Source organism: Labrus bergylta, chromosome 10 (genome assembly GCF_963930695.1).
Source record: "Labrus bergylta chromosome 10, fLabBer1.1, whole genome shotgun sequence".
Classification (NCBI taxonomy): Eukaryota; Metazoa; Chordata; class Actinopteri; order Labriformes; family Labridae; genus Labrus; species Labrus bergylta.
In genome coordinates, this window is record NC_089204.1 from 14,318,734 (window position 1) to 14,332,355 (window position 13,622).

The window sequence follows — 13,622 nt, forward strand, 5'->3', positions numbered from 1 at the left end:
GAAGTGTAGTAGTGCCAGAACACTTTACTATGGGCAGACGAAGGAGAGGCTGTTGAAGGTCTCTGTTCAGCTATGGCATCTCTCTGAAAGGTGTTGGCACTCACTCTCCTCACAGTCTGAAGTGCAGGGTTGTTGAACAATTGGGCGTTTCTAAGTCTGAAGTTAAAAATGTTGCCCACCTGACATTCTTAGGTACTTTCAGGGATATCTGGTACAATTAGGCTACCAGGACTAAGGCCTCAATTTCATATAAAATAATGATGAGGAAATTATTCTTAAAATATCTCACAACATATTGTTTCAAATAGTGATGGAACCTAGAGTAGCAAACACTAGAAAAATATCTAACACATCATATCTTTATTTCTTTATTTTCACAGCCCAATTAATGCAACATTCCTCTTCCATTCACTCACGCCTGGCTCAGACTACAAGATAATCAGGACGATTTGAGGTCTGAATCCTCCTTCCCCACAATCCAGGCTGCTAGGAACTTACTATCTGCCCAGATTGTTCTGTGGTGTGATAGGTATAAAGATCCAATCTTAACCTCCCTGATCTGCCTAGAGAGCATCAGGGCCGCCCAAGTTTATATATAAAGATGTTTGATATTAACGACGACAGCGTGACTATAATTACCACGAGAGACAAACAAGGACAGTAGTAGATGGGCAGAAATGGTTAGTGTTTTTAATGTTTTTTCCTCTCTTCCAAAGCATTCAAATTGCAAATTTTACCGCAGACTCCATTGTTTTCGTGAGGTCATGTGAGGTGCTGCGTTCCTCCGCTGGGTACAATAATCTTAATTAAATCCTGTAATGTGTGATATGCCATTATTTTCACATGTTGTAGTCTGTGCGTGCATAAAATCGGGTAAGATTTGAGTGTGAGTATAAGGCTTTAGTGTAACTGTATGGAAAGCCGATTGAAGATTTAATAGATATCCTTGATATCAAAGCTCAGTTTCCTGTACTAGTCAAGTCTTTGGCCGCACTAGTTTACTAGTAGAACGTTGAAAGACTTACTAGTAAACTAGTAGAAGGCAAAAAGTCCTACATGTTAACTAGTAAGGTGCAAAATATCTACTAGTTAACTAGTATATGGAAAGCCGATTGAAGATTTAATAGATATCCTTGATATCAAAGCTCAGTTTCCTGTACTAGTCAAGTCTTTGGCCGCACTAGTTTACTAGTAGAACGTTGAAAGACTTACTAGTAAACTAGTAGAAGGCAAAAAGTCCTACATGTTAACTAGTAAGGTGCAAAATATCTACTAGTTAACTAGTAAGATATATTTTGTGTCTACTAGTTAACTAGTGAGCCTAAAAATGTTTACTAGTTAACTAGTAAGAGCAACAATGTCCACTAGTAAGCTAGTTTGACTCTTTTTAACCTTACTTGTAAACTAGTGAGGTTCAAAATGTTTACTAGTTAACTAGTAAGACCCAAATGTCCACTAGTATCACTAGTGATGCAGTTACAAATTTTACTAGTTTACTAGTGAGGCTCTTAAAGTCCACTAGTTAACTAGTTAGTGCAAAAAGCCAACTAGTAACACTAGTTCAGGACATTTTAGTGCTACTAGTGAACTAGTGAGGCTCAAAATGGTTAACTAGTTATCTAGTAAGAGCCAAAATGTCACTAGTTACACTAGTAGTACTCTTTTTGGCATAACTAGTTAACTACTACGGTTTTAAATGTTAACTAGTACTACTAGTGAAAGCCAAAATGCGTACTAGAAACACTGGTTGAAGTACATGCTAATGAGTGGGTGGGATCAGGGCACTCTCTGAACCTTATCATTGGTTCTCCATATAGACCTCCGCCTTTCACAAATTTAACCCTTTGTAAGAAGGAACAAGTGCTGTGAAGCAACGGCTTCTTCCTTACTTTCCATGGAGAGTAAAACATGAAAAATATCTATATATTAAATGTTAGAATTGTTTTATAAACTTAAAATAAGATAGAAGATCATTTTAGAACTGTTCTCATGATTTTCTTTTTCCTTTTTTATCCCATCAAGACAGTATTTACAGAAAACATAAGAAAGAGTACATCTTGAGGTCAGTAGAGTGATAAAAAACTGCCCAAGGTGAAATTGTAAGTTAAAAATGAATGTGTAAATATTTCATATAAATTCATGCTGTTTTTAAAAAGGAAAAAAGTTAATCAGATAAAATTATGGACTTTAAAACAACTGGAACTTGATACAGAATTTATGTTGTTGTACTTAATACGTTTTAATTTGGCCTAAAGTCGGTAAACTAAGAAAAATTCAAGATTAGGGCCACGTAAAAGGAAAAAAACCTAAAATTTAGAGATTCAAATAGTTAATTTATGAGAATAAAGTAAAATGTACGAGATTAATTTCTTGTTTAAGTCTATATCAGAAGAGCAGCAGCCGCCTGTTCGAAAATGATAAACGTGGAGCATCTTGTTATAGTAAAGGTTTAACAAATAAGGAAATAGGCTCCTTCCTTGTGTAGTCTGTAAAAACAGTTGGACAAATATATCTGATAAGTTGTTTTATCGGCACATCATCATCACAAATAAAATATCAGGACCCTGAAAAGATACTGTAAGCAACTGTAACTTTTGTGGCAGAGGAAAATGCTTTAGGGGTTCTCCTTTCATCATTTATGCGCAGGCGGAAGGCTTCTCTATGATAGGCTACAACCTAAAAATGTACATTTTCGTAAATTTATGACTTTATTCTCCTAAATTTACATGTTTATTCTCGTACATATACAAGATTAATCTCAAATATTTTCTTTTTTTTTCTTTAAGATGGCTCTACTCCATCGTATAAATGAGCCCTAAAAATGTAATTTTATTATGTAAAATGAAGGTTAAAAATTGTACTACTAGTCACACTAGTCGCACTAGTCACACTAGTCGCACTAGGCACACTAGTCGTACTAGTAGCACTAGTCGCACTAGTAGCACTAGTCACACTAGTCGCACTAGGCGCACTAGTCGTACTAGTCGCACTAGTAGCACTAGTCGCACTAGTCGCACTAGGCGCACTAGTAGCACTAGTCGCACTAGTAGCACTAGTCGCACTAGTAGCACTAGTCGCACTAGTCGCACTAGTCGCACTAGTAGCACTAGTCGCACTAGTCGCACTAGTAGCACTAGTCGCACTAGTAGCACTAGTCGCACTAGTCGCACTAGGCGCACTAGTCGCACTAGTCGCACTAGTCGCACTAGTAGCACTAGTCGCACTAGTCGCACTAGTCGTACTAGTCGCACTAGTCGCCCTAGTCGCACAGCTTCCATGAAATTGGATGGGTATGGGGGAGGGGAATACAAAGAAGCTGCCTATTTGATTGGTTAAGCTTTTGGTCAATGTGGTTGCTTGTTTATTGGTTAAGAAAATTTACCAAATGCTACAGTTTTAAATGCAGACATGGCTGACACTGTCCTTAGGCTCATTAGAAGGAGATGTATAGCTATTGAAAGAGCCTTTCATCAAGGATCTGCAGGTCCAAGAGAAGTTCACACTCTCAATATTTCAATCGCTAATTTAAGAAGAGTTGAGGATGCCATTAGCGTCGACACTTTGAGGAATTTAATCCAAAGTCTCACAGATCTCAAATCTGTAATCGCTGCACCCGCAGCTACAGTTGCTGGTTTCCAAGCAGGCCGTATGCATTCTGGTAAGTTTGGTAAATTATTGTGTTTTTTGTCGGTTTTGTCGTGTTTGATATTACTTATCAGATTTGATATTCAAGACTAATTCAGGGACGCATTAGGTAACCAAATTGAAACAGTGTGATGGGTTACTATAAAGACTTGACTGTGTTACTTCAGAAACAATGAAACTACTTTGCACCAGTCATTATTTGGTCATTTTTTGTAACTGCAATTAGGCTTTGTAACATGAAAATCTATGTAGGTCTTCTTCCCAGCCATCCAGTTTCAACACATACTCTGATTTCAGTGAGCTACCCACATTGGTCCAATAACTTAAATGACTAATTTTGGGCATACATACTGTATGTTTAGGAAGACAACTAATTTGGCATACTGAAAATATGCACGAAAAAAGTGGTATGGCAAAAAAACTGTTTTCTTTTTTACTACTGTGCTGCATGAAATCACCGGAATATTTGGATTGCTATATTACTGAATTATTTTATTTAAATATTTTTAGGGAGACGAGGGAGACCTGCGCTTGACATTACAAGGGAGCAAATTCAGCTGCTCCTTACTCAAGGTTTCACAGTCAGAGCCATGGCAAGGATGCTCGGCTGTTCCTCTTCCTACCTTCATAAGAAAATGAAATCTTTTCAGATTTCAGCAAGAAAGAGATTTACTTCCATTAGCGAAATTCACCTAGAGGAGCACATCAGGAGACTCCATAATCAGTTTCCAAGATCAGGCTCAGAAGTAAGCATACTGCAACATATTCTTGTGTATCCTTTTACAAAAATGAACTTTATCGTAACAGCTTTCAATTCTGAACTAATTTCAGATGATGCGGGCATACCTGCGTGCAGAAGGGATTGTAGTGCAAAGAAGAAGAGTTCGAGAGACCCTTAACCGCATTGATCCAGCCGCTGCAGCCCAGAGATGGAGTCAGACTGTGGCAAGGAGAACGTACCATGTGCCATTTCCAAATAGTTTGTGGCACATAGATGGCCATATGCGTCTCATTCGGTAATTGCACATCTTTATTGCTGGGAGTATTATTGAGTCATATTAGATGGGTTTAGTTGATTTGTTTTCATTGTCTTTGTTACCGCCTAGATTTTTTTAGTATGGTATGACCTCTCCCCAATCCATCTTAATCTACATTTCATTATCATCTTCTTTCTCTTTTCTATCTCAATCTTTTTGATCAACAATATTAAAATTAATGAATTTTGTGGTTTAAATGTGATAGAATGATCTGTAAGGGTTTATGTGTAAAGAAGTAATCAATTGTTCATTTTTATTTTATATGTTTTACAGGTGGGGGTTTGTGACGCATGCTGGTATTGATGGGAACTCCAGATTAATAACTTACATCAACTGCAGTACAAACAACACAGCTTTGACAGTGTTAACTAATTTTGTTCGAGCCACCTGTCTTTATGGGTTACCCTCCAGAGTCAGATCAGACCGCGGAGGGGAGAACACTCTGGTTGCTCTTTTGATGAACCTTCTGCAGGGACAAGGACATGCAGGTCACATTGCCGGTCAGTCTGTACACAACCAACGTATTGAACGTCTTTGGAGAGATGTTTTTCAGCAGGTTGTGCACTACTTCTACACACTTTTCTATTCTTTCGAAGATGAACAAATCCTGAACCCTGAAGATAACTTTCAGAAAATGGCTCTACAAGTAGTTTACAAGCCCGAAATCCAAAAACGTCTAGATTTATTTAGACAAGCATGGAACAACCATAAAATTAGAACGGCTAATAACCGTACACCAACACAAATATGGATGGAGGGCATGCTGGCCAACATTGAGCAGGAGTCAACAGCTCTTAACAATGTTTTTGGAGTTGACCCTTACATTGAAGAAAATCTTGAGGCTTGCTTGGCAAGACATGGCATACAGCTAACCCAGTTACAAGCAAACAGAGAAGACTTGGAACGAGCAGTGATTGTGCAACAACCACTCAACATAAGCTCTGATCAACACCAGGCTCTTCAAAATGCAATTGCTGGAATAACACACTTAAAGGACAGGTATCTTGTGTGTGCAAGAGAGCTTCAAAACATTATTCTCAGAACACAATGAACTTGCTAATTATTGTTTTGAAAAGACAATAAAATGATGGATGCAGAAACTTTATCCAAAAAAAAAAAAGACTTGTGCAGAAGCAATGCAACTCAGTCATTACGTATTGCCTCTATACAGTAAATGTGTGGTGGTGACTTGGTCTGTAGACAGCCTGTCCTTTGTCTGGATTTTGATGTTTTACTTGACTTGGGACATTTCTGCGTGGGGAACTGATGTGTTTTCACCAGCCAATGGGGATGGAGATGATATATATATTTCCATGAATGCCATGTTTCTGTGAGATCAAGCATAATTTATGCGATGAACAACCTAGAACAAAGCAGTAAGAAATGATAACATTTAGCCTCTGATCCTGAGCTTTACATCACAAAAACAAGGCTGTCATGCAAATACAGTTTATCATTGGCTCATTAGTCAATAATAAAATGGTCATAAGTAGCAGGCTTTACAAGCACCAATGTAGATTTTACATAAACAAGAACACAGACTTTAGAACTTGTTAGGGGGGACTAGCCATATTTTAACATTGTTTTTTTTTAGTTAAGATGGTGCAAACTGACTGAAAGTATCAGCTAATCCTGCCAGGATTCTGCTACTCTGAGCTTAAATTGGTAAGGACTAAACCTTTCCAAATCCCAAAGAGTCTTTAGTGGCCTGAAAAAGCATCCGATGTAATTCGTCCTCCTGCGTGATTCCTCTAGGAAGGAACAAGCACATCATGCAAGTCGAGGCGTAGGGCAAACGTCGCTGGCCTGACTCCTGTTCAAAGAAGTCAATGCAGGGCTTATTTGGAAACCCAAGGGCAGGGACTTCATCTGCACCAGTGATGAATATCAGAAGGTCTTCGAATCTGAGTTCAGTCAATTTGTCTGCCAGGGAAAATAAATAAATAAAATAAATGACCATTCATGTCTACATCAATTGTCTAACGTGAAAAAATGAGGACTGTATATATTCCATGTATGGACTGTATAGTTTGTAAACATGACTCTCTGGACCACATTTTTCTATACTGAAATTACATCCCACAATTACACTTTCATTATTTGACCTGTGTCACAGTACATTTTAAATGGACTTTGTAGGCGTTAATTAAATTTTATAGTGTTCTTAAAGGAATAAAATGTACCTTCAATCATGTTCAGAACCAGCTCCCAGCAGTAGATGGTGTCCTCCTCTTCCTCACGTCGGTTGGTTCCTCTACTGCTGTAACTGTAAGTGAAGATGGCCTTGAATGCTGCCTTTGACAAAGGCTCCTGCATGTTGGTGAACAATGGTAGGAAGGCAATCCAGTTCTCCTTTACCAGGTCCCACAGCTTCCCAAAAGCGTTCATTCCCTCTGTGAACTGGTGTACCATTCTGGCCGTTCTATAAACCAACAGAGACAGAACATGAATAAAACCATTCAGAAGTTTAGAATCACAGATATTTTTTTAAATGCGCTTATTTTTTGGGAAGGGACTGAAAACTAGATCAAAAATAAAAATGTTTCAAAATACTATTCAAGTATGAAATGACAATTTCTTAAATGTATCTTTACAGTAGCTTTTTGGTTTTAGCAGCCATGACCAGGACAGAAAGAACAGAGGCAACCCATTACAGTAAAACACCTGTACAACACTACAAAAAACATATGTCTGACCTACAGCTGGTAGTATTTCTTTCTGTCCTGGTAATTTGTGACACTACCATCAATATTTTATATAAATGTGTTGCTAGATTGATGATTTACGGTAGCTTTTTGTCCTGTTAATCCAAACATTTAAATGTTGAAATGTCAATTTTCGTAGGAGATGGATTAAAGGTTTACTTACTTTTACATTTGTTAAAAAAAAACAATTTAACATTGGCCAAATTTACATAAAAATTTTCAAGTTGATATTATAGATTTTTGTAGTGTTTTGTAGTTGTTGTTTTTTTTAGGCCTATTTCAGTTGTATATACATTTTTACCTGAGAAAGATGTAGTGCTTCACCACGTAAGCATAGATTTTTGGTATGTCTTCAATTGTAGCTGTGAATATGAATGGGACACCACACTCATTAATCCAGTCCCCCAAGTCTTTCTGGAGTGCTGTCAGGTCCCCTGCAGTCTTGCACTCTAGGATCTAAATAGCAAAATCTGAGTGAGAACAATTTAGCTGGAGTTTCAAATTAAGCAATAATATGATCTGAGATTTAATAGTAATCTTTATTTATAGAGCAATGTTCTTAACTTGTGTTAAAAAGTGTTTATCAAGAATTGAACAAATTGATATATTGTCTACCAGTTAAAAAATGGTTTGTTTAAAATCCCCAAAATGAATAACATAATAAATATTAAGTACCCTTTTGACTTTGCTTTGCACCTCTGGGTCAGGCAGCAACTGCCAGTCAAACTGCTCAAGCTGTGGCTCCTGGCCACACATCAGCTGGAAGAGGCCGGGATCCAGGGCTTTGATGCATGGACCTCCATGTGCAATCGACCAAGCGATAAGATTCCCAGCTTTGAAGTACTTATTTTGGTCTAATGCTGCTTGGTCGTAACTAAGAAAGACCTGGCCAGCCTTTCCTTCGAAAATGCCAAGAGAGGTCTGAACCTCTATCATCAAGAGTCTAGAGTAGAGCAACAGCAAAGACAAATCAAACGATCTAACAATGCAATTACTTGAAAACATGAACACATTTTGAGTAAAATATTTCAAAGATATTGAGGGTACACAGACCTGAAAAACTCTCGCTGTGGTCCCCCCATATCATCTGCATCTTCTCCTACAAACTCAATCTGTGGTGAATCGGTCCAACAGAAAGTGACTCTGGAGATTGCTTTAATGGCACTCTCCAGAAGCTTTTTCCTCCTGATACAACAAGTGGATATGACGCCCCCAGAAAGGTGATCCTCTCGAAAAGCGCTCAGAATTATGGCAAGCTCCACTTCCTCCTGAAGAATAATAAATGTATAAAGTATACAATAAAAATGACTGGCAAAAGAGGTTGGTCACTAAATAGGACTGATGATCTTAGAATATCTTTAAAAACAGCAATATACAATTATTTTTATTGTGAGTACGTGAAATGGCTAGTTATTGAAAATTATTGAAAATTACACTTATCGGTTTTTGTTAGGAAAAAAATAAAACTTACAGACGTAGGCATGTCACTTTCAAAAGGAACTGCAATGTTATCGTCCTCTTCCCCTTCCTCTGAATCATCAATGACAAAGTCATTGATAGAAGTACTACAACGGCAGACAGATTTCTTTGTAAGTGTCAATATAACTTTAAGGCATTTCAAAAAATAATTTCAAACTCTTCTGAACCCAAACATTTTTGGTACAGTTTTGGGGATAATCTGGTGTATTCAGTTATTATTATTAGTAAAATCTATGTAAAGTTGGGTATTATGAGTGTAAATTAATGTAAAGCCAGGTGTCACACATGGTTCCTGTTTTTATTAAAATAAAAAATACCTATTAGGTGGTTCCACATGTGCCCTTCTGTAAAAGACCTGTAAAGTAAAAATATTGTGTGGAATGTTCCAGTTAAAGTCAATATATTTGAAAAATTTAATAGAAGACATTAAATGGAAAACAATAAGAAAAAATTACTTTTGTCATGTAAAAGTTTACCTCTGGGGTACCAGCATTCAGCCACTGTGCAGGATCCAAACTTGCCTCCTATTGATAGAAAAGAGTTACAATGTATATCTAACTGCATTTTACTGAGGTTAGGTTTAAAAAATTATAACGATTATCTTTTAATACAGCTAGAAATCATTAAGATTAGCCTACTGTTTACTTTAGTCTGAATAATCAGAATTAGATACAAAATTTACTCTTTTTTTGCAGCAACTTACAAGTGATGGGTTTGAGTCTGTCCTTGGTGAGCTTCCATCAATGTCAAGAGTTGAAGAGAGTGACATGGCATTAAGGGGAGGGGACTCTGCACCTATATGAGAATTACTGTTAGATGTGAATGCTGGCATGTTCATAGGAACCGTAGGAGCAGGGGGTGTAACCTGGGGGGCAGAACCTGAGGCTTGAGGTCTGAGGGCCAGTGATGAAGGGGATTGGGATGGAAATACATCAATGGCTGCAGGGGCAGTGGTTGAGGCTGCAGGTCTGATGGCTGTCGATGCAGCAGTTGGTGTGGTCATCAGTTGTGTGGATGCTGAAGAAGCTAGAGACTGTGAAGCTGTCTCAGGTCCAGTTGGTGGAGATGTTTCTGGTGGGCTATGAGCCCCTTCAGGTTCGGGGATCTAAATGGAAAAGAAATGTTTGATAATTCTCATCAGTATGCTAAAATTCAAAAGGAGTGCTGCCCTAATAGAACAAATAAAACAAAAAAACTCACCTGTAACGGCAGTGTAATAGTGGTCTGGGGAATAATATAAACCCTGCTTCTTCCAACTGTTTTCTTCAGGTCTTTCAATGTATTAGCCTGAATTTTAGTCAGAACCCTGGTCTTATCAGCTCTTGCAAGATGATATCCAATGACATTCAGGCTAACCATGGGAAAGCTCTGGCAGATGTAATTATCAAACTCTGAAAGAGTCCAAGAAAGTTCTACGTAACCTCTATTTGAGACCCCACTTGGTAAATCATTTCTTGGGATTCCTGAAAAACAATACAAATTTATGTCAGCGAGTATGATATGTTGACTCATTTTTTCTTTCTAACCACCAACTAGGAGTTAAGGCCTTACAGTGTCTTTATAAGCCTTTAACAACATATATTGTTATATTTGTTATGTTGTGAGCATATGATGTGGCTATTTGTGCCTTATGCACAATATGATTTATTTTTTTATTTTTTTATGGTGCAAGCTTAAAATCTTACAATCATTTTATATAGCACAGTAAGGGCAAGTCCACCTTCCAAAACATGTCAGACAAATGGTACTGGAATGAGATTATGTAACTGTGGTGTTTGTGGTGTCCATAAAAACTCAAGTGAATGCTCACTTTCAAAACTAATACATGTGTATCTTACCTAAGCCTTTTTGGCTTAGTTTACAGCATTCTGAATGAGATGGAAGGACAACTTCATCAGCATTTGGTAGCAGGAACAGCTTTACTCTCCAAACTCCAGGTGTCCTGTTTGCAGGGGCTTGTGTTCAAATCAAAAATATAGTGTGTTACATATTATTGCAAGGATCACCTTATTATGTACATTATATACTCATTATATTCATTCTCATGTTATGTCCTCAGTCATTGACATAACATTTTAATATTTAATGTTCATAACATAGCTTAAATTCTCCCTTAGTCGCTGCTGTTAACTCTCGTACAGCACATATATTTGTGCAATATCTCATTTAAAATTACTGAGATCTTTACAGAGAAGCCCTCTAAATCAAAGTGGCAGCCCCCCCTTAAAGTGATGATCGACTTATACAATCCATGCATTGAAAAGTTTTGGAGGCTTCTCTTAACATCATTACACTCAATACTGCACGAAAATCATGTCCAGATTTATTTTTTCAATATTGTCAGAAAACATCCCTACTTAAGCTTATCATTACATATTAAGAGGAAAATTGACCCTAGGAATGTATTGTGGCTTCAAATAGCTCTATGAATTGCGCATCATATGCGCCTGCTTTTTGCTCCCTTAAGGTCCAATTCACAAAGCATACTGCATAAAGACTTTTGCTTCACGCCGTTTTCTCTTGTTTCATGTCTGATTGTGGAGTTAAGCCATCCGAACCTGCTCTCACTTCCTCGCTGTCTCGGATGCATTATCATACTGATGGTTCTCAATTCTGTCTACATACAGAGGAAAAACAGCGTGCACAGAGTACACCTTCCAGTTCACTAGAAAGTTGAGCGATACTTTAATATGTATGGGCTACACCCCAGATTATAAAGATAATGGTAATGTCAAAGTAACATTAACATAGGCTACATTATTGCAAATAAATAGTTATAGGTTATCCAGAGGCGGAACTGTTTTCATGATCACAGAAAAATGTCAATGGGTCATCAGAGACACTGTAGTAACGGTGCAGTTACCATTGAAAACGGCAAAGCACAGAGAGGCTATTTGTTCTGCAGCGAAGTTTAGGCAGAATTTAACCCTTAGCTTTTGATTTATAAATTAGACTGTGTCACAGTTTGTCAGACGCAAAAGCCGCATTCCTACTGAGAATTAGGTCCGGATTTTTCCAATAGTTTCTGTTAGCTACACATAGGACAGCCATAGCTAGCTAAGCCTTCTGCTTAGACTTGACTATGAAGTGGGACAAAAAAGGATTCGTTTAAAAGCCCCTTGCAATTCAGCATTGACACTGAAAATGGACATACTGAAATAAACTAATCAAACCGAACTTTACCATTTGGTGCTAATGCTAATTTAAGAGGGCTTACACATGCTACTTACCTGTCATCGGACCTGCTCTTCTTCGTCTCCGGAAAGCATTTCTGGTGGCACTCAAAATGTTGCTTTCACTCCTTTGCATTGCCAGTTCTTGTCTTGCAACATCCAGAGCATTCCACACGCGATTAATAATATTATTAAAACCACTTTCTGTGGCAGCTTCTTCTGAAGTCTGGCTCATGACACCGATAGCTTTGATTAGCAGTTCATGTCTGCCGCCACCTTCTGGTTATATTTGACCGTGAAAAAAAGCATAAAAAGCACTAAGAACCCCACTGCAGCTGTAGTCTACTTCTGAACGTGCAATTATGTGTCTGTCTTAGATGTTGTTGAAAAAGATTAAAATGCTTCAGTTGTAGGCTGTGTCTGGGTTTAAGAAAATGTTAGTTCGATTACAGTGAAAACTTAATATTTTATTTCACACATTCTGTTATAATTATATAGTTGTTTTTATTATTATGATTACAATAGTTTTCCTTACAATTCTGCTATGATAACAATTATAATTACATTTTGGAAACAATATTATTTAAAAAGGATTATGGTTGAATATATGTATTCCAACCATTAGAATAGGCCTACAATGGAAAATAAATGTATTTTAAATAAAATATTAATATTTTTTATTATAATAATATGTTGCTTAAAAGAAGACATTGTCTGACTTTTATTTTGCTTTTTTAAATCACGTTATGACCTGGTTGGTTTATTTCCAGTTCACATAGAAACATGCTGTCATTTGAAAGAACACAAAATAAATTGATCCTATAGTTAAAAAGAAAAAAGAAAAAAAACATTTAAAAAGTATAAATATTTGCATATATTTCAGTGACATGTCATTGCTTTAATTTCCCACAAATACTGCAATCACTAATAATCATTAGTGATTTTTATAACAAATAAAACAACGTTTAAAAAACAAAGATTGGACTAGAGATCAATACTTCTCTGTAACATAAATAAAAATGTAATATCAGATGTGGTTTTGAGCATGGGTCATAAAATTCTACCAAAGGACATTCAATGTGTTACCATTTTGTGAAAATATAACGTAAAACAAATAAACAAAGCTTAAAAAATTAGCCACAGTTTATCTCAAGGTACTATTCAGAGCTGGTCCTTTAAGGCTGGCAAAATCATTGGTTTGACATTGACCAATCAAAATCCTTGTCCCGACTGCTTCATCAGCATGCATACTACTAGTGCTACTAGTGCTACTAGTACTACTAGTAAGAGCCTAAATGTCCACTAGTAGTACTAGTGCAACTAGTGCAACTAGTGCTACTAGTACTACTAGTGCTACTAGTACTACTAGTGCTACTAGTAAGAGCCTAAGTGTCCACTAGTAGTACTAGTGCTACTAGTACAACTAGTGCTACTAGTACTACTAGTGCAACTAGTGCAACTAGTGCTACTAGTGCTACTAGTGCTACTAGTAAGAGCCTTAATGTCCACTAGTAGTACTAGTGCTACTAGTACAACTAGTGCTACTAGTGCTACTAGTGCAACTAGTGCAACTAGTGCTACTA

At 37.2% G+C, this 13,622-nt stretch overlaps 1 protein-coding gene across 2 annotated transcripts; it reads right to left on the reverse strand.

Moving 5' to 3' along the window:
- Window positions 1-5,338: 5,338 nt before the first annotated feature.
- On the reverse strand, window positions 5,339-13,395 carry LOC114917429 (G2/M phase-specific E3 ubiquitin-protein ligase-like). Of its 2 annotated transcripts, XM_065959897.1 has the most exons (11): window positions 10,705-13,395; window positions 10,067-10,329; window positions 9,570-9,971; window positions 9,343-9,390; window positions 9,184-9,221; window positions 8,859-8,952; window positions 8,441-8,655; window positions 8,063-8,330; window positions 7,689-7,843; window positions 6,866-7,104; window positions 5,339-6,605 (listed from the first exon to the last, which is right to left on the reverse strand). In XM_065959897.1, exons 2-11 carry the CDS (start codon window positions 10,223-10,225, stop codon window positions 6,355-6,357), a joined length of 1,869 nt encoding a protein of 622 aa, XP_065815969.1. In that variant the 5' UTR covers window positions 10,226-10,329; window positions 10,705-13,395; the 3' UTR covers window positions 5,339-6,354. The 2 variants fall into 2 exon arrangements, with proteins under 2 accessions (XP_065815969.1, XP_065815968.1); XM_065959896.1 differs by having other exon boundaries at window positions 10,067-13,395.
- Window positions 13,396-13,622: the final 227 nt, after the last annotated feature.

Excerpts from the sequence above, each read along its gene's own strand:
- LOC114917429 (XM_065959896.1), bottom strand. The coding sequence starts at position 10,378 with ATGAGTCAACATATCATACTCGCTGACATAAATTTGTATTGTTTTTCA. Across the intron at positions 8,953-9,183 it reads CATGTGGAACCACCTAATAG|TACTTCTATCAATGACTTTG; the intron begins GTATTTTTTATT and ends CTGCCGTTGTAG. Across the intron at positions 6,606-6,865 it reads GGTTCTGAACATGATTGAAG|ACAAATTGACTGAACTCAGA; the intron begins GTACATTTTATT and ends TTTCCCTGGCAG.